At 31.0% G+C, this 21,442-nt stretch overlaps 3 protein-coding genes across 4 annotated transcripts; 1 reads left to right on the top strand and 2 right to left on the bottom strand.

Moving 5' to 3' along the window:
* Positions 1 to 263: 263 nt before the first annotated feature.
* Positions 264 to 5,279, bottom strand: IntS8 (integrator complex subunit 8). The gene is made up of 12 exons (XM_011065189.2): positions 5,032 to 5,279; positions 4,300 to 4,717; positions 3,964 to 4,201; positions 3,656 to 3,892; positions 3,334 to 3,579; positions 2,836 to 3,085; positions 2,291 to 2,701; positions 1,969 to 2,223; positions 1,505 to 1,754; positions 1,202 to 1,320; positions 701 to 1,050; positions 264 to 538 (listed from the first exon to the last, which is right to left on the bottom strand). Exons 1-12 carry the CDS (start codon positions 5,147 to 5,149, stop codon positions 419 to 421), a joined length of 3,012 nt encoding a protein of 1,003 aa, XP_011063491.1. The 5' UTR covers positions 5,150 to 5,279; the 3' UTR covers positions 264 to 418.
* A 153-nt stretch (positions 5,280 to 5,432) lies between these two features.
* DNApol-theta (DNA polymerase theta) lies at positions 5,433 to 17,153 on the top strand. Of its 2 annotated transcripts, XM_011065190.2 has the most exons (21): positions 5,433 to 6,312; positions 6,742 to 6,972; positions 7,085 to 7,338; positions 7,408 to 7,540; positions 7,662 to 7,863; positions 8,065 to 8,260; positions 8,330 to 8,499; positions 8,856 to 9,123; positions 9,275 to 9,605; positions 9,721 to 9,862; positions 9,939 to 10,182; positions 10,442 to 10,583; positions 11,071 to 12,979; positions 13,078 to 13,283; positions 13,446 to 13,647; positions 13,735 to 13,916; positions 14,791 to 14,910; positions 15,175 to 15,510; positions 15,646 to 15,910; positions 15,986 to 16,203; positions 16,318 to 17,153. In XM_011065190.2, the coding sequence occupies exons 1-21, from the start codon at positions 5,671 to 5,673 to the stop codon at positions 16,453 to 16,455; spliced, it is 6,531 nt and encodes a 2,176-aa protein (XP_011063492.1). In that variant the 5' UTR covers positions 5,433 to 5,670; the 3' UTR covers positions 16,456 to 17,153. The 2 variants fall into 2 exon arrangements, with proteins under 2 accessions (XP_011063492.1, XP_087265795.1); XM_087409669.1 differs by lacking the exons at positions 15,175 to 15,510; positions 15,646 to 15,910; positions 15,986 to 16,203; positions 16,318 to 17,153 and having other exon boundaries at positions 13,735 to 13,875.
* Positions 17,154 to 17,443: 290 nt separating this feature from the next.
* On the bottom strand, positions 17,444 to 19,843 carry Cpsf73 (cleavage and polyadenylation specificity factor 73). Its single transcript, XM_011065192.2, has one exon. The coding sequence runs from the start codon at positions 19,547 to 19,549 to the stop codon at positions 17,492 to 17,494; it is 2,058 nt and encodes a 685-aa protein (XP_011063494.1). The 5' UTR covers positions 19,550 to 19,843; the 3' UTR covers positions 17,444 to 17,491.
* Positions 19,844 to 21,442: the final 1,599 nt, after the last annotated feature.

The raw sequence follows: 21,442 nt of genomic DNA, 5'->3' as shown, positions 1-21,442 counted from the left end.
AACTCGGTCGGACCGAAAACACTATTTGACTGACTGATCAAGTTTACTCTGTTGTCAGCAAATCGACAAACAGTCCATTGACTGTTCTTTAGGGATTTCGTGTATCTTCTATTCAACAGCCTGTCGTAATATTTACAAATTTATTATATAAATATTCATTAATTCAAAACATTTAATTCATTAAATCAAATTTATTAATTAGAAATTTGCCTTAACATCGCAAAAACTAATTTTTAATGTCTAACAATTTAAATCTAACAAACTAGATGTATCGGTCCATATTTATTTTATACATTGTTTTTTATAATACAACGAACACTTACACGTAAAAAATATACAATGCGTATGGATGTACATATTGCAGTATACTATCCAGTATGTATAAATGTAAATTCTTAAAAAATCTCAAATAATTCTTTTAATAAACATACTGTTTCGCCAACGCTCTCAAAAATTTAGCTTTACGAATATTAGCCGCTTCTCTTTGGATCTCTTCGTTGTTGTTAGAATTTAATTCTAATAAACCAATGACTTTGATCTGCAAAATAAAATTTTTATAGAGAATAATAATTATAAAGAGATATATTGATCTACTGATATTATAATAACCAATTATTTAAAGTGATTAATTGTTATTTATAGTTATGTCACTATTATAAAATCATGTAACACTTAATATTGACTTGATTCAGTTACTTACCGCGAGTTGCTTTCTGTGGTGCTCTCCACGCTTCGTATGCAACTGTATAAGATACTCTAGTATCGTTGTATCCCAAATACAATGATAATATGCATCCATAGCATCAGCTGCGGCACAGCTTTTCTGATCGCTAGCTGCCATTTTGAACGCCAAAGAATAATCCACTTCCTCCAAAAATTGACATAACACAGCCGCCTGAGTGTAACATTGTAAATGAGCGCAACATTTGATCATCCTTCTATAAACAAGATCGTCTATTTGTGTGCGTGGGATAGGTTGACTAAATAAATCGCTGGCTATCATGATTGCCTCCAAATAATATCTCATTGCACTTTCATAATAATTTAGAACTAAAAGCAAAGAGTAAATTATTAACAGTCTTATATATATATAATGCAAATATAATATATAAATATAAATGTAATATATAAAATACAAATATGTATATTATAATATTTATATATTATCGTATTTATTTGTATTTGATAAAACAAAACATACCAAAATTAAGATCACCCATCAGCCTCAACCAAGGCACATTGCAGGGATAATATTTTAGAGCTTGTGTCAACAATTGGAATAATAATTCTCCAATATGTCTGATGTTATACGAATTTGCGCTGTAAATATTAATTTCTGTATAGGTATCACTTAAGATATTGAATATACTACTAATATTCAAAATACATTAGTAATATTAAATATTAAAATTTTTAATTGTTACTATAAAAATATGTAATATGTATTATACGAGTTTAAAAAAAACTATTACAATAAATATGCAATATATTGTAATAAACTCACTTTGGTACTCCGGCAGGCCAAAGAGATAAATACTGCGTGTGTAACTCTAGACTCGACTCATCACGCAAAATATTGCGCAAACGAGCTAATAGTGATATTACTACAGTGAGAACCATAGGTTCTCGTAATCGAGTAAGTGTAAGGGTAATATTAGCAGCAACATCTCTTGACGAACTAGAACTTCCACTATTACTGCCACTACTGCTACGTTTCTGTGACTGATCTCTAGTGGGGCCAAATGCTGCTAAGACTAAAAGAACATATGATTTTATTCAATAAAATTTATTTTATATTTTCTTATTTTTTAGCATAAAACAAATGGACTGTTTACTGCATATGAAGGAAAATTATTTCCTTTATCTAGCATTGTCAATTTAATACATAAATAATAAAAATTTCAAAATATGAATCTTTTTTTTAAAAAAGATTCTGTGTGTGTGTGTGTCTTTAATAAAGATACTCACTCATATCCCATGCGTCTCGCGGAAATTTGCGGGTTCCTTTGTATTTAACAATGTCTTGGCAAACGTTACTAATGGCAGCTGCAAATTCAGTGTAATTCCAGCGCTTCTCCAAACTAGTAAGATATTCCCACTCAGCTATATTTAGGAGGAAAACCGTGCAGTATTCTATTACTTCTTGTCGCGGAATTAGTTGATCAGATGCTTGTAATGCACCAAGACATTGTTTACTCCGTACAATCATACTTTGCACATCACCTAAAAAATATTGAATTATTACAAATTCATTGTCCTTTTTATAATTCTTAATTCTCCATATACGTACAGACGCTTGTCGTCGGCCAAGCTTGAAAACACTTCCATATCTCAACAAGCAGGCATTCCCAACTCACTAATTTGCACAGCTTAAAGATCAATGAGCCTCCGCTTTTTACGTGTTCTTGCAATTCTTTATCCAATACCTTGAGAAGCTCTATGGCGCCGTCAAAGTTTTTGGAAGTTACCAATTCTCGACTCTTTGCAAGTAGAACATATGAATAATCCTGAAGAAATCCCCTAGGAAGCGTCATTACCACACTCTGCAATGGAATGGGTAACTCCCAACAGCCATTTACATGATATAACGGTTTCATTCGATGTTTCCCATCAAGTTGAATCAACATTTCACGAATTACATGAGGATCATATGACTCTATCAACTTTTGTTCCAATTCAAACACTTCAATTCTTGTTTTTTCTATAAATTAAATTTATAAATTAAATTTTTTCTATAAATTTTAACAAAAAAAATTATAGTCCATATATATTAAAATTTTAATAACACATTTAAAAAAACCTTCTTTTATTTTTCTTGTAATAGTTTATGCTTACGTATAAATGATATAGATGGAATCCCCCAATCGTTATGTAGTAACAAGTCTGGTATTTCTACCTCATCAGAAACAGTTGCTTGCTGAAGGACTGCAAGTTCTGCTTCATCGAATAATGATGCATAAGAAGGATTGTTAAATAACTTTGAAGCAAGTCCTTCTATATTAGCAGTATTTACAAGATAAAGAAGGTAACGTGAAATTCGTTTTTTATCCATAATTGTTGCTTTTTCCAGGACATTATCTAAAGCCTAGTACATAATAAAATGTGATTAATAATTTGTTATTCAATAATTTAGAAAAACATTTTATTAAATTATATGAATAATTAATATTAAATTAATATATACTAAAAAAAAGTAAGGAAAATTATTTTACAGAATAAAAAAAATCCAGAAACTTTTATTTTCAACTATTTAAAAGAAAAAAATTATTTTGTCAGTAGAATCACAGAATTTAATGGAGAAGCATTCAAAAATGTAAATAAAAGCTATTTTACCCAAAATAAAACATCTAGACCCTTTGTACCAGCTGCCTTAATTTCAGTTATGTAGTCACCCAAGATTATACTATCATCAAGAATTTTTCTAACCAGATTCAAGCACTCTATTTGCAACAAAAGATCGCGGGCGACTACAAATTTTCTGTTAACTAATCCACCTTGCACATCCAGCTCCAAATTATCTCTATAAACTTGTGGTATCTCCCTGAAAACATTATCTGCTTGCAAAATCTGCAATATATTCTGCAGATTTTGCATGTATTATGAATATACATTATTCAAAAGTATATACGTGATAAATGCATAAAAATATACCTACAGTGTATTGATCTTTGATAGAAGCATGTAAACGCTGCGTAAGACTAAGCGTGATTTCTTCTAGTGGTACTTCACATGCTAAACAACAGCCGTCTAAAAATTCTTTCTGCACTTTACAATAATTTAATTTTTCTGTTGGATTAAAATTACTGTATAACTCTTTTGCCTGTTTAATATGGCGTTTGGCCTCTTGATAATCTTCTCTCAATAAATGAAACATTGCGAGATCATAATGTATCTAAAAAATAATTTATTTCATTATTTCCTCTCAACGTCAAAGATAATATTCAGCTCTTGCAATTCTCATACCTGACATTTAAACTCATCTATGTTTACCAAGTACATATTTTCCCAATTTTGTTTGATTTCTGTACTATCCTCTGTCAGCATTTGAAAAGTATCAAAAGACAAAACCTTTGGCTTTATATCGGTCATTTGTAAAATATCATTTAGGGCACTTACACTATTTGGTATGTGCGTTTCTAATTTCCTAATAATATCATCTACTATACCAGGAGGTACATATGTTGATTCTTGAGTACCTGGTCTAATTTGCAGTAATATTCTTTTAATCACAGCTCGTAATAAATTAAAATCATTTCAAAGTATTGCAATAATATATTATAAAAGAAATATAAAACTTACATGTGAAGTAATTGTTGTTTTGGTTGTTTATTGCTAAGAGCTCTACAAATAATCGCTCTTAGATGCCATCTATAGTATAAAACCAATGTAAATAGAAGCTGGTCAGAAGCTGTTTCCATAAAAAATTCTGGAATTGTAGGAATTTCTACTGCAACATCTGCAGTAATATAAAATAGATCTTGCAATAATGTCAACTGTATCGGCAGAGGTAGTTTCTTTTCTAACACATCCAAGTCCCATTTGAGATAAGCCGCTACTTTCAAAGAAAGTATTTTTAATGCTAAATTTCTGTGAGTCCATTTGTTTGTACCGTTGGACTTTACATCATTTGATTCTACATCAATTGCTTTCGGCTCTGTTTCTTTTTGATCAGAATTAATGGTCATAAATTTTATTATCAGGTCCGTAGGCGATGGATCTAAAAATCATAATACATACATATATCTACAGTTTTATTTAATGTAAAATATTATTATTATTAATTAACATTATTTATTTGATGTTACTTAAATAAATCACAAATGTTTCGAATGTATATAAAATATACAATTGTATATGTGTATGTCATTCAATATTATCTAATATCAGAATATTAAAATATAATAATTATTAAATACAATATTAATAGACACATTTCTATTAACAAAATATTTCAGAAATAATATAATTCTAACATTATTTCTAAAATATTTCGATTCCATGCGGTTAGCATTATACGATACAATTGTTTACCCGGGAAAGATTTTGATAAGTGTTTCTGCAGCAAAGAAGGGTTCAGCAAAAACTCAAACCACAGTATTGTGTCTGGCGAGATCGGCACGGTGCCCGGTCTGAGCAGATCCACATCCATAACTCCGATATTGTCATGAATATATTGACAAATTAATTTAATATTGTATTTTAAACACGTAAAATACTGTAGTATTACACAAACATAACACACATAACAAAAGCATGGATCATGAAGGACGAAGAATGAATATTCTTCTTCCTTATAATTGAGCGCTCGCTGTTGGTATAATCTTTTAGATCATCCAATAGTAGCGAATGTTAAATTTGCTGAATGCACTCAATAGAAGTGAGATCCATTTTACTCTACACTGCTTCGAAGCTTTTGATTGACCAATCAGAAGAAAGAATTTTACTAATTGGCCAATCAAAAAATACTTCGAAGTATCCGTAGTATCAAATGGACCATAGTCTAGGAATTGTGATAGGAGCATGTGACGCGACAAATTTATAGGGATTATTTTTGATTGACATATGTTGGACTGATAGTAACATTCGCTTGGCAACAGTCGGCATTATTGTTCTTAAAATGATTTAAATCGCCTCAGTTATCCGCCGGGAGACTTGCAGAGTGAAGGAATTATGCAGTCTTTCGGCGATGACACTTTACTTGCTTGCATAAACATTGAAAAGAAACATCAAACTTTACAAAAGCAAACTGAAGAAATCCAAGAATTGCAGGAAGAAAATATTAGTGATCTTGGTAAATATTTCAAGTCAAACTCGATGCTGTCGGAATTCGCGAATACGCAGAACAATGTGAATAAATTAAAATCGTCTGATTCTGATACAAAAAGGATAGAAGAAAAAAAGACGTTCGATTCCGTGAAGTATTTTGAGGATAGTATTTTATTTTCCGAAGCCAACAGCAGAAGGAATTTATCCCCGGCCTTCAGTGCTCCAAAAGAAAACAGCTTACCGCCCCAAAAAAAACGGAGTCCTCATAGAACAAACAACGAAAATGTTGATACCAATTTGAAGGAGAAATATCGCCTTGACATAATTAATAGTACAAAGAAATGCGAAAAATTTAGTACTCAGAATTTTTATAAAAATAAGTCTTCTAACACACAAAATGCAACAAGTAGTGATGTCATCAGATCATCAGCTGTTAATTCTGCATATGATGAAGAAAATTCGGAATTTGTTATTTTGTCTCCACCTATTGGCACTCAGGATCGTTGTAAATTGGCATCATGGGGTTTGCCGCCAAATATTCTACAAGTATTTATATATACATAAAATATATTATAAGATGTATATTCTTTATTTTATCTTTTCTTAAATTTTAGAAATCACATCCTTGTAATATATTATTGATAATTATTAATTAATTTCGAATTATTTATTAAATACTTATTTATCAGAGTCACAAAATAGAATTAAAAATTATGTGATAAATTAAGATTTGCTATTCATATATGTTTTTGTAGTTCTAATTGCGTCACAATTTTTTAATTTTTGATATTTTTTTTATATAAAGAAACTACTATTATTTGTAATTCCTTGATAATTATATTTATTATATTTATAGAAATGTACTTTTAATAGTCTTTTATGTTGATGTAAGCAACACACACAAGTGTTCTCATTTCTATACATAATATTATGAAATTGATTCAAATTTTAGGGGTTAATTATTATATTTTTTAGAAATATATTGCTCATGGAGTAGAAGAAATGTTTACATGGCAAATGGAATGTTTGTCAAATGATCTAGTAATGCAAGAGAGAAAAAATCTTGTGTATTCCGCACCTACCTCTGCAGGAAAAACTTTTGTCGCTGAAATGCTATTAATTAAGACTGTTCTAGAAAAAAAGAAGAAAGTGATCTTTATCCTGCCATTTGTTTCTGTTGTTAGAGAAAAGATGTATTATTTTCAGGTAAGGTATATTGAAATTAAATTATTGTGCACACTTCTTAAATCACATAATTTATAGGCATTATTAAAATAATGATATTTTTTTACAAGCAATTGATAAATTTGATATTCAGGATTTACTGTCTGACGTTGGAATAAAAGTGTATGGATTTATGGGAGGGAGTGTCCCACCCGGAGGATTTGCTACTACTGACGTTGCAGTAGCTACTATAGAGAAGGCGAATTCTTTGGTGAATCGTTTAATGGAAGAGAACGATTTGAGTAGCTTAGGAGCTGTGATAATAGATGAATTGCATCTACTCGGTGATCCTAATCGTGGCTATCTCTTAGAATTGCTTCTGACAAAGTTGAAATACATGACTATTCAGTAAGTTCGCTAATGTAATTGAATTGCAATTTACAACATAACTGAAAGTTTTATAACTTAATGTTTTAGCAATAATGATGTCAATATACAACTGATAGGTATGTCAGCCACTCTGCCAAACTTAACTCTGTTAGCCAAGTGGTTAAATGCAGAATTATACAAGACTGAATTTCGACCAATACCTTTAAATGAATATTGCAAGGTAAAAATACAAAATTTGAAAATTATTTGTATTTTTATATTTTTTAAATTTGATTGTATTTTGCTTCAGATATTTTAGAGAGATTTGATATTGTATCATTTAAGATAAATTCTACTTATAGATAGGAGCAAATATATATGACAACAAATTGAATCTCGTCAGAAAATTAATAGAATTACAAGAATTAGGAATAGATGTAGATAATATTCTACAGCTTTGTATTGAGACAATAAGCGCTGGTCATAGCGTGTTGATTTTCTGTCCCACAAAGAAATGGTGTGAGAAATTAGCAGAACAAATTGCTACAGCTTTCTTCAAGCTAGGTCTGCTTCAATTATCTTTGATTAAATTTGAATAAATATAGATTTATTCTTACTAGCAATTCACTTTTCTATGATTTTATTTCTCATGCTTTTTGTTGTAAACTACAGTAATATATTTATTTTATTTTAAACATGACAAATATAAGATAATGCAATTAAAAAAGATTTTTATTTCTTAAATTTATCTCAATCTGTTGTTAGGTTGTGGAGATACAAAGTTTGGTGAGATGTTAAAGAAAGAAATAGATTCCACATTGATCCAAGAAACTCTGGAACAATTAAAACGCAGTCCAAGTGGTTTAGACAATATTTTAAAGAACACGATTTCGTTCGGCACTGCATTTCATCATGCTGGACTTACGATGGACGAGCGTGATATCATAGAAGGATCTTTCAGGTGATAATCATGTTTTTATTTAATTTTCTTTTATCTTACGTATTTTTAAACTTGACATTGTTATTCTAGAACGGGATCCTTGAGGGTTCTTATAGCAACATCAACATTAAGTAGTGGAGTAAACTTACCTGCACGAAGAGTAATCATAAGATCACCTTTATTTGGTGGCAGTCCGTTAAATACTTTAACTTACAAACAAATGATAGGACGTGCTGGTCGCATGGGAAAAGATAGTGCAGGTGAGAAACATTGAAATATATAATGAATATACAGACATAACGTAGTCATCATCTTGATTGTATCACATTGAGAGATATCTTTCAATGTCTAAGATCCGCTTTGATCAAATATAGGAATTTCTCGTATTTAGATTTATTCTTATTGGTCTAAATTCGGATCATATAATTAGATCTCTTTCAGTCTTTCTTTGAAAAGTATGAAAGAAATAATACTTGAAAATAATAAAAATTATATTAATTAATAAGTAATTATAATTATTTTGATTGCCTGTAAACGAAATTAAAAAGTTATATGAAACATTTTATTATTTATTAACATTATAAATACAATGCTAACGAAAATTTTATATATTTAGGAGAAAGTATATTAATATGTAAACCGAACGAACGTAATGCAGCTGCGTCATTGCTCTCTGCTGCTCTGGATCCAATTGAATCTTGTCTCAATGATTTCTCGTTATTAATAAGGGCGCTTTTAGAAGCAGTGGCTAGTGAAGTTTTATACACGTACAAAGATTTAGAACTGTATATTAACTGTACTTTGTTAAGCTTGAATGAACAATCTGATGTGCAAATATTTTCTAATGAAGCGATAAAATTTTTATTAGATAATGAATTTTTATTGTAAGTATAATTGAACTATTATATTTAACTTCATGGAATTAAATAATTGCTTGACAATTTTCCTAAAACATTAAAATTAATTTATATATATATAAAATAATTTATATATATATATAAAATAATTTATATACATATTTTACTATTTGCACAGATTACAAACTACAGAGCGAGAATCTAGGTGGGTGGCAACGCCGCTTGGAAAAGCATGTTTGGCTGCGTCTATACCTCCTAGAGAAGGGTTGTTTCTATTTGAAGAACTACAGAAAGCACGAAGATGCTTTGTTTTAGACACTGAATTGCATGTGATTTATTTGGTTACTCCACTCTCGTCCGGATGTCAAATTGGAACTGTCGATTGGATGACGTTTCACGAATTGTGGAACACCATGTCTGAAAGCGAGCGCAGAGTTGGAAAGCTCGTCGGAGTAGAAGAACGTTTTGTGTTATCAGCTATTAGAGGAATTGTAAAATCTGGGAAATCGGTAATTGAATGTTTTGCTTAAATATGGAAAACATGAAGTATTAGAATTTATATTCATAGAAATTATATTCATATATTAGTTTAAAAATTGTTAATGTGAATATTTCGTATCACAGTTGAATATACATAGAAGATTCTATAGCGCACTGGCGCTACATGATTTGGTTAAAGAAGTGCCACTTCATGTAGTTTGTAAAAAATATGGGTGTTGTCGCGGAGTATTGCAAACCTTACAACAATCTGCTGCCACATACGCGGGTAAAGCGCCAAAGAATTAATAATGATAAATTTATTATTCTGTAGCAAATTTTCTATAGCATCAATCTTATCTTAGGTATGGTCACACAATTTTGCAAGCAATTAGGTTGGGATTGTATGGAATTATTGGTGAGCCAATTTCAAACAAGATTACAGTTCGGCGTCTGCAGAGAATTGTTAGATTTGCTGCAGTTGCCAATGTTAAATGGCTTGCGAGCAAGAAGCTTATATAAACAAGGAATAGAAACAGTAGCAGACTTAGCTATTGCTAATGAGCTTAACGTTGAACGCGCGCTTTACAATGCACTCCCTTTTGAAAGGTACGAATTTTATTAATTCGTACCTTTTATATATAAATTATCTTTTTGGATATATAAATATAATATAAATTTGGATGTATAGATATGTAATTGTATGTGTTTAAGAAAATAAATTTAATATTTTTATTTTGCATGTAGAAATGCATGTAATGTACTAAGTTTTTAGGATTATGTATTATACATTTAGCATTAAATCTAACATATGAATGTAAACCATATACTTAGATTGATATTTAAATAATTTTTACGTACATTTTAGCGAGAAAGAATATGAAGGAGAATATGCATTTGATGTGGAAAAGAGAAATAAAATGAGAACAGTATTCGTCACTGGAAGAGATGGTCTTACACCTCAACAAGCTGCAATTTTATTGATTCAAGAGGCGCGGAGTTTAATTCAGGTTGATATAATTCTTAAATTTTATAAATAAAATATGTCCTCCCTCCCTCTCTCTCTCTTTTTCTCTCTCAATTATTGTTAATTTTGTAATCTAAATCCATTGCTTAATTATTGCTATTTATACTTTTTAATATTTATTCTTATATATTTATTCTTAAATTATTATTTTTTTTATTTATTCTTAAGCTTGATTATTGTTATTTTTACTTTTTGTATTCACTCACTCACTAACACATACTCATTTCATATAATAATTCACTTAATACTTAAACTCATTCAGTATTTACACACATTACTGATTTTGCTTCTCTCTAAAAAATATTCTTTTGCAAAATATTTATTGTGTAGATTTTTGTGAAAGTTGAGCGCTTAAGGAGACTTCATTCTAGAGCGATAAATAAATATCGATTTCTCTCTCTCTCTCTCTCTCTCTCTCTCTCTCTCTCTCTCTCTCGCATTTATTGAAATAAAACATTGATTATTTATAGAACGAATTGGGACTGGAGCAGATGCCATGGGAACAAAATGAGCAATCTCTACAAATAAATACATGTGCCAAAAATGTTGAAGATACGTCTGACATAAAAGAAAAAATTCAGAGTTTAGATATAAAGAACTCTCCGAAAATGAGAACATCCATTATAGAAAATTCATTGCATGTAAAATCGCCCGTGAGTAACGAAAATCAAAAAGAAAATAATCCGAAATTTGAAATATGTAAAGAAAGTGAAACCGACAAGAACAAAGTAATTGAATCGAACAATCAACATTTAAATGAAGCTAATTTGTTACCTAAAATCTCAGAAGTCAATAGAAATTCGTCTTTTCTCGACTTAAGTAGTCTCGACATAATAGCAAACGACGAACAATTAGATATTCCTAAAGAAAAAATAATTTTTTCCGCGACTGATAGCAGTACTAAGATAAAAAGAAGCAGCAAAAATTCAGAACAACTCAAATTTATTACTAATGATATACCTAGCAAAAAGTTAAAAATTTCCAGTATAAATGAGAAAAATAACGATGAAAATTTAATAAACAAAGACAAAAATATATCTATTATAAGCAAGGATATTAAACCATCTTATTCAAGAAGTCCTAGTCTATTCGATGACAGTTTGAATCTTGATACCCAAATGTGCGATATTCTTGAGCAAAATGTCATGGATATCACGCATTTAACGGGATTAGATTCTAAAGCATTCGTGAGTGAATTGGATGCCACGAATGCACTGCAAAAAGAATCTACAAGTCCAAATACTGACAATGTGCAATTGTGTGACAAAAACAATGCGAAAAGTATAGGTACAGCTAATTTACAATCCAAAAACAGTATATTGTCGTGGGGTGATGATTCGTGGATCAATTGTGAAGGATTGCTGAAACAGATAGCTCAAGATCAAAATGTAATCCAATCCAAGAAGGACATATCTAATTCCAAAATTAAAAATATTGTAAATACAAATATATCTCTTGCATTAAAAAATATGAAAACTTGCACACAAAGCAATAAGGAAAGTACGATTAAAACGGATATTAAAAAACATGCTGCAGTTAAAGAGAAAGCGCCACGAAAACCTAAATTATCAAGAGAAACGGAGATAGATTCTCCTGTGGCAAATATAATCGTTTTCAGAAAGGAACGAAAGACGTCCGCGGATTCAAATAAATCTGATTCAGAGGACTTTATCGTTGATTCGCAGCATTTCGAATCTCCTTTCAGTAGTAATAAAAGCCGTACAAAGACGACGTTAGAAAAAATACGAAAGCTGCGTTCTCAGAAACTTGCTGATGAGGATACACTAACGAAAATGAATAATTGTCTAATAAATTCTCCTATAAAAGAAATATCAAATGACAAGGTAGATGATAAAATAAAAGAAGAAGAACAGGAAATGACGTCAAAGTTGAAAGAAATTCCGACTCAAAATCCATCTGCGAGTATCGACAATGTTATATATAATTCCGAAGATGAGACGGCAAATAATTTGACGAGATCAACTCTTAAGAAACAATATGAAACACAATCAAATAATTTAGATAAAAATGTGAAATTGAAGACAGAAAATGTATTACCTGATAATAAAAAGAATTTGTTGAACGAAACGATAGAGTGGAATACATTGAATATTGTGAAAGTTGCGAACAATAGAGCGACTTTTAATCTGTTTAAACGCGAAATATTAAAGAAGCGAAATATCGCGTTAGCCTTACATTGTGATTTATATATAGATAATACGACTAATATAGGCTCGAAGATTTGTGCTTCCAATGCAGAAGGAAAACGAAAATCCAGAAAGTCTGGGAATTATTCGCATGGAAATAAAGAAATTCGCGGTGTTGCAATATCCTGGGAGAGCAATATTGCATATTATATTTCCTTCAGTAATTCACAAGGTAACAGATATGTCAGGATGTTTTCAGTTAATGCTTTTTAATAGTAAATTATCTATTATTTAAATTTTAATATAAATATTACAAGTGTTGTTTTACAGAATCTAAAGTCTCTGGAAAGGAACAAATGGCTCTGTTAAAAGATCTACTTTACGATACAACTTTGTACATGAAATGTTTCGCAACAAAAGATATATACAAACTTCTGTATCAATGTTGTGGAATTACCGCCAAATGTAGATTTCTTGATCCCATAATTGGGCATTGGTTATATACTAATGATTTCGAAAGAAATTTTAATGAAATGGTAAAATTTCAACTTATTGTGCAAAATTTAAGGATTAAGCTTAGTAATATGAATATATTGTTAAATAAATGTCAACTTAAAAAAGATTATTAATGCTGTGTGAATTATTATTGTGTGATGTATATTAAAATTGCATCAATATATTCATCAAATTTTAAATAGGTACTGGAATATTTTCAACAAGGAAATGTTATAATGAAACGTATAAAATCTTGTTATTATGCCGGTCCCGGGATGGATGCACGAAATTCTTTACCAGGCGAGTTTAGATCAGCAGCAGAAGCTGTACTTACATGGCATATGATGGATAATATTATGAATAAATTAGAAGAACTTAATCCTGCTCTACTTTATACATTTAGAGGTATAATAGAAATATATACTTCTATACATAAATATATATTATCTCTATTTTATAACATCTATTATAATGTATAATATCCATTTTCAGAAGTAGAAATGAGAATTATGACAACTTTAGCTTGTATGGAATTGTCAGGCATTGGCGTGAATCTAAAATCTTTGCAAGAGTTATCATCGGTTGTGTCAAATGAAATGCAATCTTTAGAAACAAAAGCTTATGATTTAGCAGGTAGAAAATTTAATTTTTCATCATCCAAAGAAGTCGGTCAGGTTCGTAAAGTAAACATTTTATATATATTATACATATTGTGTGTGTGTGTGTGTGTGTACAATATATATACACATACATACATACATACATATATATATATACATATTCATATATGCACAAAGTGAGACAGAAGTATTGTGACTGCTGAATATCTTTCGAAAAATATATGTTTTACAGAAAGGTGTTTCAAACAAAAGTTGTAGGATTAGAAAGACCTTTTTACTGATTTTATCAGTTTAATCTTGGATGGCGTCATCAAAGTCAGATCAAGGTCGAATCTATTTTTTAAAATGGAAATCCCCATTTGCATATTCTTGTAGCTTATCTCGAGAGCTTTCCAAAATACTTCAACAAAATATTTTTCCATTAATTACTTTTTGACTTATAAAGTTTGAAAGTTACAGTATCGCCAGCATTAGTATTATTTGTAATGTCCAACTGATGATGGTTAAATGTTGTTAAGGATCATAATCTTGATATTGTATGTCAAAGCCTTTGAAAGTTGTTTCTTTTATTTTCATTTTTAGCGTAAAAAATATTTTGGTATAGTATTTTGAAAAATTCTCGAGATAAGCTACAAAAACGTGTAATGAGAAAAATGAGGGATTTCATTTTAAAAAATCAATGTGACCTTGACCTGACGCTATCCAAAGTCAAATTGATAAGTCTAGTAAAAAGATCATTTTAAATTCTACAACTTTTGTTTAAAGTTTTTTGTAAAACTTATATTTTCCGAGATAAGAGTACTTTCCAGTACTCTTACTCCAGTACGTTCCAGTACTTTTACTTCATTTTGTATATAACATATACATTTTTATATAATTTTAATATCTATATAATATATATATATTATACAACATATACGTGTTACAGGTATTAGGATTATATAAAGATAAAAAAGTCAGTACAAGCAAAACTGTTTTGGAAAAATGTGATAATCCAATATCGACCTTAGTGATTTCCTGGCGAAAATTAAATGCAACAAAAACAAAAGTAATTATATGATAAGTACTTATTTATTTGATTTTTTTAATATGCATATATGTAATTTTATGTATTGCTATATTATAATAAATACTTCTTTCTCTCTCTTATTTATTATATATTTTTTCTAATGCAAGGATTTTTCTTGTATTTCTTGATTAATGCTTTTCTATTTAAAAAAATTTAAGATATAATAGAAAATATTATAAAAAAAGATCTAACAGAAAGAAAAATTTAATAAAATTATATTTTATCGGATGTTTCTGCCTACAGATGATTTATCCATTACTTAATCTGGCCCAAGGAGACTCTCGTGTTCGTGGTAATTGTATTACTTGTACAGTGACGGGAAGAGTCTCGATGCACGAACCAAATTTGCAAAATGTGCCAAAAGATTTTAGTTTTGCAGACAATAATCTTGTTGTGAGCGTAAGGATGGCATTTGTACCAGTTCTAGGCAACATAATGCTATCCGCTGACTATTGTCAACTCGAATTACGCCTATTAACTCATTTTTCACAAGATTCGATATTGTGCAAAATCATGAAACAGTCGGGTGACATTTTTAAAAATATTGCTGCTAAATGGAATAATGTAGCAGAAGAACAGGTACCCATTGATATAATAATGAACATACCATAAAAATCAATATACATTCAGTATTGTACTATTTATGATTCAGCTACCTTTAAATACTGTACATATCATTTATTTATTAATTATATTAATTATCCGAATATATAGGTAACCAATGAAATGCGTCAGCGTACCAAACAATTATGTTATGGTATGATTTATGGCATGGGAGTGAAATCATTGGCCGAAAATTTATGTATAAGTGAACCTGAAGCTCAAGAGTTTTTAGAATCTTTTATGAGCGCATATCCTGGCATATATAAATGGTTAAATGACATATTAGAAGAAGCACATCATGATGGATATGTGACAACATTACTTGGCAGACGCAGAGAATTTCCGGATTTAAGTAGTACAAAATCATCTGTGAGAGGTGAATATTGATTATCATATATTGATATTGTTTGCATTTTATGATTTAATAAATCGTATATCTGATGAATTGTAGCACAAGCAGAACGACAAAGTGTAAACACAAAGGTACAAGGTTCCGCCGCAGACATAGTTAAGAAAGCCATGATAAGTATAGAAGACAAGATAAGATGTTACTTTCCGGATTCGGCTATAATATTTCCAGAGGTGCATGCCTCTCGCAAACTACGAAGCAATTTACAACAAAGAGGTGGTTATTTAGTTTTACAATTACACGATGAATTATTATACGAAGTAAGTACTATCAATTCTTTATATATTTACTATAAATTTAAATTTTTTTAGTCTCGGTAACAACTTATAAGATGTTATAAATATAAAAAAGATAATTTTTTAATGTTATTTCAGGTCAACTTAGCAGATTTAAAGAAATTTGCTGCTATAATTAGAGAATCAATGGAAAATGTGTGTCAACTTACTGTGCCATTGCCAGTAAAAATCAGAGTTGGACCTGCATGGGGTGATTTAAATGATTATCAATTTTAGCAGACATATCTAGCGCGTTAATCATTAATTTTAAATTGCTATTTTTATACACTTTTAAATAATTGATCATTATTAGACTATATTTATAGATCATGCTAGCATTTATCAAATATTTTTTATACACGTTTTTTATATTTGTGGAAGTTATAAGTACTTGATTCTTTTATTTTAACTTATATTCGTACTATTTTCATCAGTCATAGAGATTTAGAATCAATGAAAATAATTAATAATTAATTATGAAATCCAGTATTTTTCGATGAAGCATTAATTATCATATTTATAAATTTAAAAATTTTTCCATATTTAAAAAAAATTTTTATGATATTGAAACTTAATTTCGCGTTAGTATTTATTAAAAGTAAAATATTGTTTCGTAAAAGAAAACTCATCAAGTACTATTTCAGTGAAAATATTTCATCTTTTTTCACATCTTTTATATTTTTCTAATTGTAAATATTCTCAATTAATTTATTATGTTCTATTTATCTCTTTATTATAAGAAAAAAATAATTAATATATAATAGAAATTAATATATATAATAAATAATGTAAATAGTTTTATATGATGGATTGCAATATCTCTTGTTTAATAATAAATTTTTATATTTATATTTCTTACTTCGGAGCTCAAAAGAGAAAGAAAGATTATAATTCACGTTTCTTCAATAAAAAAATTATTTAAATATATTTCTCTATATACACATGTCTCTTCTTTTTAATTTTCTTTTATTCTTTATGAAAAAAAAACAATAGAAAATCAACATTGTTAAAAGAATATGAGATTTAGTACTAGATTTCGTCCATTAAATATAATAATACGTAATATGAAATATTATTAGTCTTCATCAATATATAATCTTTAAATTATGTGATGATTATCATTAATATAATTTAATATAATATAATTTATAACGAAATATAGTATTAAATTCACATGTATGGAAATACAAGACAACATAAAAAAATTGTTTACAGAAAATAAATATTATTAACAGTAAAAAAATGGTATTTATTTTAATAAACATCTTTTGCGCTATATTACATCACTAGGCGGCGCCAACGATTGATGCAATTTCGTAACTGCCGTTTGAACTATCTGCTGGAAAGTCTCGTCTTTGCTGGTCACATCCAAATTCAACAAATCTATATGCGCCTTCTTACCATCTACTGTGACATAGAGTTTCTCGCCTTTGAATATCTTGGGCACGGAATCCTCGCCGAACATCTCCTGCAGCATCTCTATGAGGCACTCCTTAAAGTGCATCCTGTCCATTTTGGTAGGTGCGGGTAAAACCTTTGGTGATTGATCCATTATTTCGGCCTGCAGGATCGCGGTGAGAACGGAATCTGCATACATGTCATTCACTGGTGTTGCTATCCATTCCATCGTGATGATCTTGCCATCAATTGTGACGTCGACGTTCTTGAATATTCTCAGTTTTTTATCGTCTACGACCTCGAGGTGACCGGCTATCTGTGTCAGCAGGTGCTTTAGTACAGGTAAAGATGCGGAAAAATATACGCTCTGTCGTTGTACAACTTGGCTCATACTCATGTCTGTATACTTGGACAGATCGCATGGAGCTAACATATGATAATTAAAGTTCCTCTTGACCAACACGCCGGATAGCGTCTGTCCCGGTCTGGGAGTTTCCATCGCCAGCGTACCCATCACCTTGGCAGTCTTTTCGCCCCTGAAGTAGAGTTCCACCGCGACTGTGTTTCGCGGATTATGTATTTCCATGGTGGTGTTGGGATCATCCTCGTATTCTCGTTGTAATGCTGCTTTCAACCTACCCATTTCATTCTGTTCACCATGCACCAACACTACATGCGGCGGTTTTAAAGTGCGTATAAATTCCGACGTTTGTTGATAGTCAGTGTGAGCTGAGAATGAAATGTAATCAACAGACATCTTCAGTGGTAACTTTTGCCCTGACATAGTCGTAATCTCTTCTGGTTCTGACAAGATGGTCTTCGCTAGAGTGCCTTCCACACAATAGCCAGCTATAATCACTCCGTTTTTAGCATCTGTGCACCATGATTCGAACAACTCTCTGGACAAGCCACTCTGCATCATACCGGGTGAAGCCATCACCACGCATGGACCAATGTCCTCAAAGTGATCTATGCCCTTCAAATTGGAGATATGCTTGAATACGAAAGGATTGTTGATGGCTATCTGTCGCCTGATCTTGTCGTTCATGGCGTTCACATATGTTTGATAAACAGCCATACACTTCTTTGCCAATGAGGAAGCATAATAGATTGGTATCTCATGCAATTCCGAATGCTGACTCCAATACTCGTCCAGAATAAGAAGCAGCTCCTGTGCTCTTCCCAGAGCAAATACAGGTATCAAGCATCTGCCACCTCTGTTGACAATCTCATGCACAAGATTCGTGAATCTACCTTCTCGATCCTCTCTCTTCTCGTGAATGTGAGTGCCATAAGTGGACTCGGTGATGAGTACATCGGGATGAATATTCGGGATCTCAGCGGCCATCAAATGTCTGTCCTCCTGCCGGCTAAAATCTCCTGTATATAAAATCTTTACGCCTGCAATCTCTATCATGAACATAGCAGCACCCAACACGTGACCCGCATTGTAGGCCCAAAACTTGATTCCGAACATATCTTTCTCCTCGTGGAAGTTAATTGTCTCTATTTTGTCCATACTGGTTTCTAGATCGGATTCCGTGTACAGCATCTGTTCAGTGGCTATATTGCTCACCTTAATGTAGTCTGATAATAACCAGCGATAAATTGCCTTGGTGGCGTGTGTCATAAAGCAGCGACCTTTGAAGCTCGTCTTTAAAAGAAACCAGGGTAATGCTCCGCAATGATCCAAGTGAAAATGAGAAATCAGCAACAGGTCAATTTCATCAGCTTCGACAAGGTCGACGAATGGAAGGGCGTCCATTCCCGAAAGCCCGGGATGTATACCACAATCCAACATTATTTTCTTCCCTTTAAATTCTAACATAATACATGACCTGCCAACTTCCTGGCCTGCACCAAGAGGCCGGATCGAGAGCAAGTCGCTCTCCTCGGCTGGTACTTGCGTGTCGCTTTTTTTCTTTGTCGACATTTTGTCAAAATAGTTGATTCTCCTTAATTATTCCCTTGGTATTTTTTTTTTATATCGTATGCTGAACTTCTTCAAAAAAGCGTATGTTAAGCGGCAAGTATTTTGAGGTTATGTGACGCACAATAAACTCATGAAACAGTCTGTTCTTTTTAACTGGACTTCTTGTCACGGTTCAGCTTTCTTTCTTTTTTCTCCACGTTGAGAGAAAAAGAGAAAAGATGAACCGGCAAAACTTTAACTAATAGTCTGTTTTCTGTTCCTGCACTAGACTGTCCTAGAACTCTCTTTCTTGCTTTAAACAAATATCAAACGTATATCTGTCTTATTTTAAGTTCCAAAAGTGTACACTAGTTCACAAAAAACAGATCTTAAAAAGAACAGACCTAATTCTGTTCTTTATAGCTGCACTATATTATACTTTCTGCACTTAAAATGATATAATTATATATAATTAAATGTTAAAGAGAGAGAAAGAGGGAAAATAAAGTACAAAATTTGTTCTTCATTTCTGTACTGTCTGAATTATACGTACAATAAAGCGGGGAGCACAGACTTTTTGCATAACGCATAAAACATGAAGCATAAGAAAATCAACTAATCAAAGTTCTTTATTTTACGGAAAGAAAGGAAATAAAGGTTTCTGATTGATTAATTTTCTTATGCTTCATGTTTTATGCGTTATGCAAGAGTCTATGCTTTCCGCTTAAATTTAAGAGAAACAAAATTTATATAAAAAACACATCTTAAGCTTCTGGCATATGGTATATATTCCCAGATAGTATTTGTACGGCACAATAAGGTTGGAATCAAACTATACATTGAAGATTGAGATTAAAGATTAAAGATTAAAATTTCACCAATGAGGACAAAGAAGTTTTAGCTCCTTTTGTTCTGATTGGTCAAACTTCAATCTTTCAATCTCATTCTTTAATGCGTAGTCTGATTCCGGCCTAAGAAGCTCTGCACAATAAAAGGAACAGGGAATAAGAATTTCAACCTATCAGAAACTGGATATTCCACAATACATGATTTCTAATTTGAAATTCTTATTCTCCATTCTCTGTTCCCTGTTCTTTTTATTGTGCAGAACTTCTAACCGTACGTTGCAGAGTCATGAAGTTCTGATGTGTGGTCTACAATGGTATAAGCAATAGTAGATGAGACTGTAAGAGTAAGCCTTTAAACACAGTCACGCATAAAAGTAGCGGGCAATTCTAAAGTTATAGCACGTAATTTTGTTTTAATCCCAATAAATGAGAATGGATTAAAATGAATTGAATTTTTTTCTATCCGAATGCGTATTTTAAATACGAATAGTTTTTTTATATTTAATTAGATTCAATTGGATGCAAGTGGATTGAAAAACTGCATTTTCTATTCAAAATTTGGAATTGAACAGTATTCACAATGCACAGAAAAAGCTATTATTATTTTTAGATTGAAAGGCATAGAGATATGCTCCATTTCTATAAATGAATAAAAATGCATTCGGGATTGAAAAGCATTTATTTTAATATTCGTGAATCAATATTTTTGAAAATCTGAATCCATTTCAATTCATTTCAATCTATTCTCGTTTGCTGGGATACTACAATCGCATACGGGAGAAATCAACGTGCAAGAATGGAACGGGCATAAAAATTCGGCACAAAACCCGATAGTCACCGTGCGTTTTTAAAGTTATAGCACGCAGTTTTGTTTTAATACTAGTATTGGCCTAGTTTCCACCGAAGGTTTAATCCGGATCAGAATGTAAGAACCAACCAATTACAGTCGAGCATTCCCCTGTCGTTCGATTGTAACAGGGGAATACTCAACTGTAATTGGCTGATTTTTACATTTTGATTCAGATTAAACCCTCGGTGGAAACTAGGCCATTGTAATATAATTCAA

The sequence above is a fragment of the Acromyrmex echinatior genome, chromosome 9, assembly GCF_024713525.1.
Source record: "Acromyrmex echinatior isolate Ae372 chromosome 9, ASM2471352v2, whole genome shotgun sequence".
Classification (NCBI taxonomy): domain Eukaryota; kingdom Metazoa; phylum Arthropoda; class Insecta; order Hymenoptera; family Formicidae; genus Acromyrmex; species Acromyrmex echinatior.
Note: the sequence above shows the minus strand (reverse complement) of the source record. Positions and strands in the feature narration are given on the sequence as shown.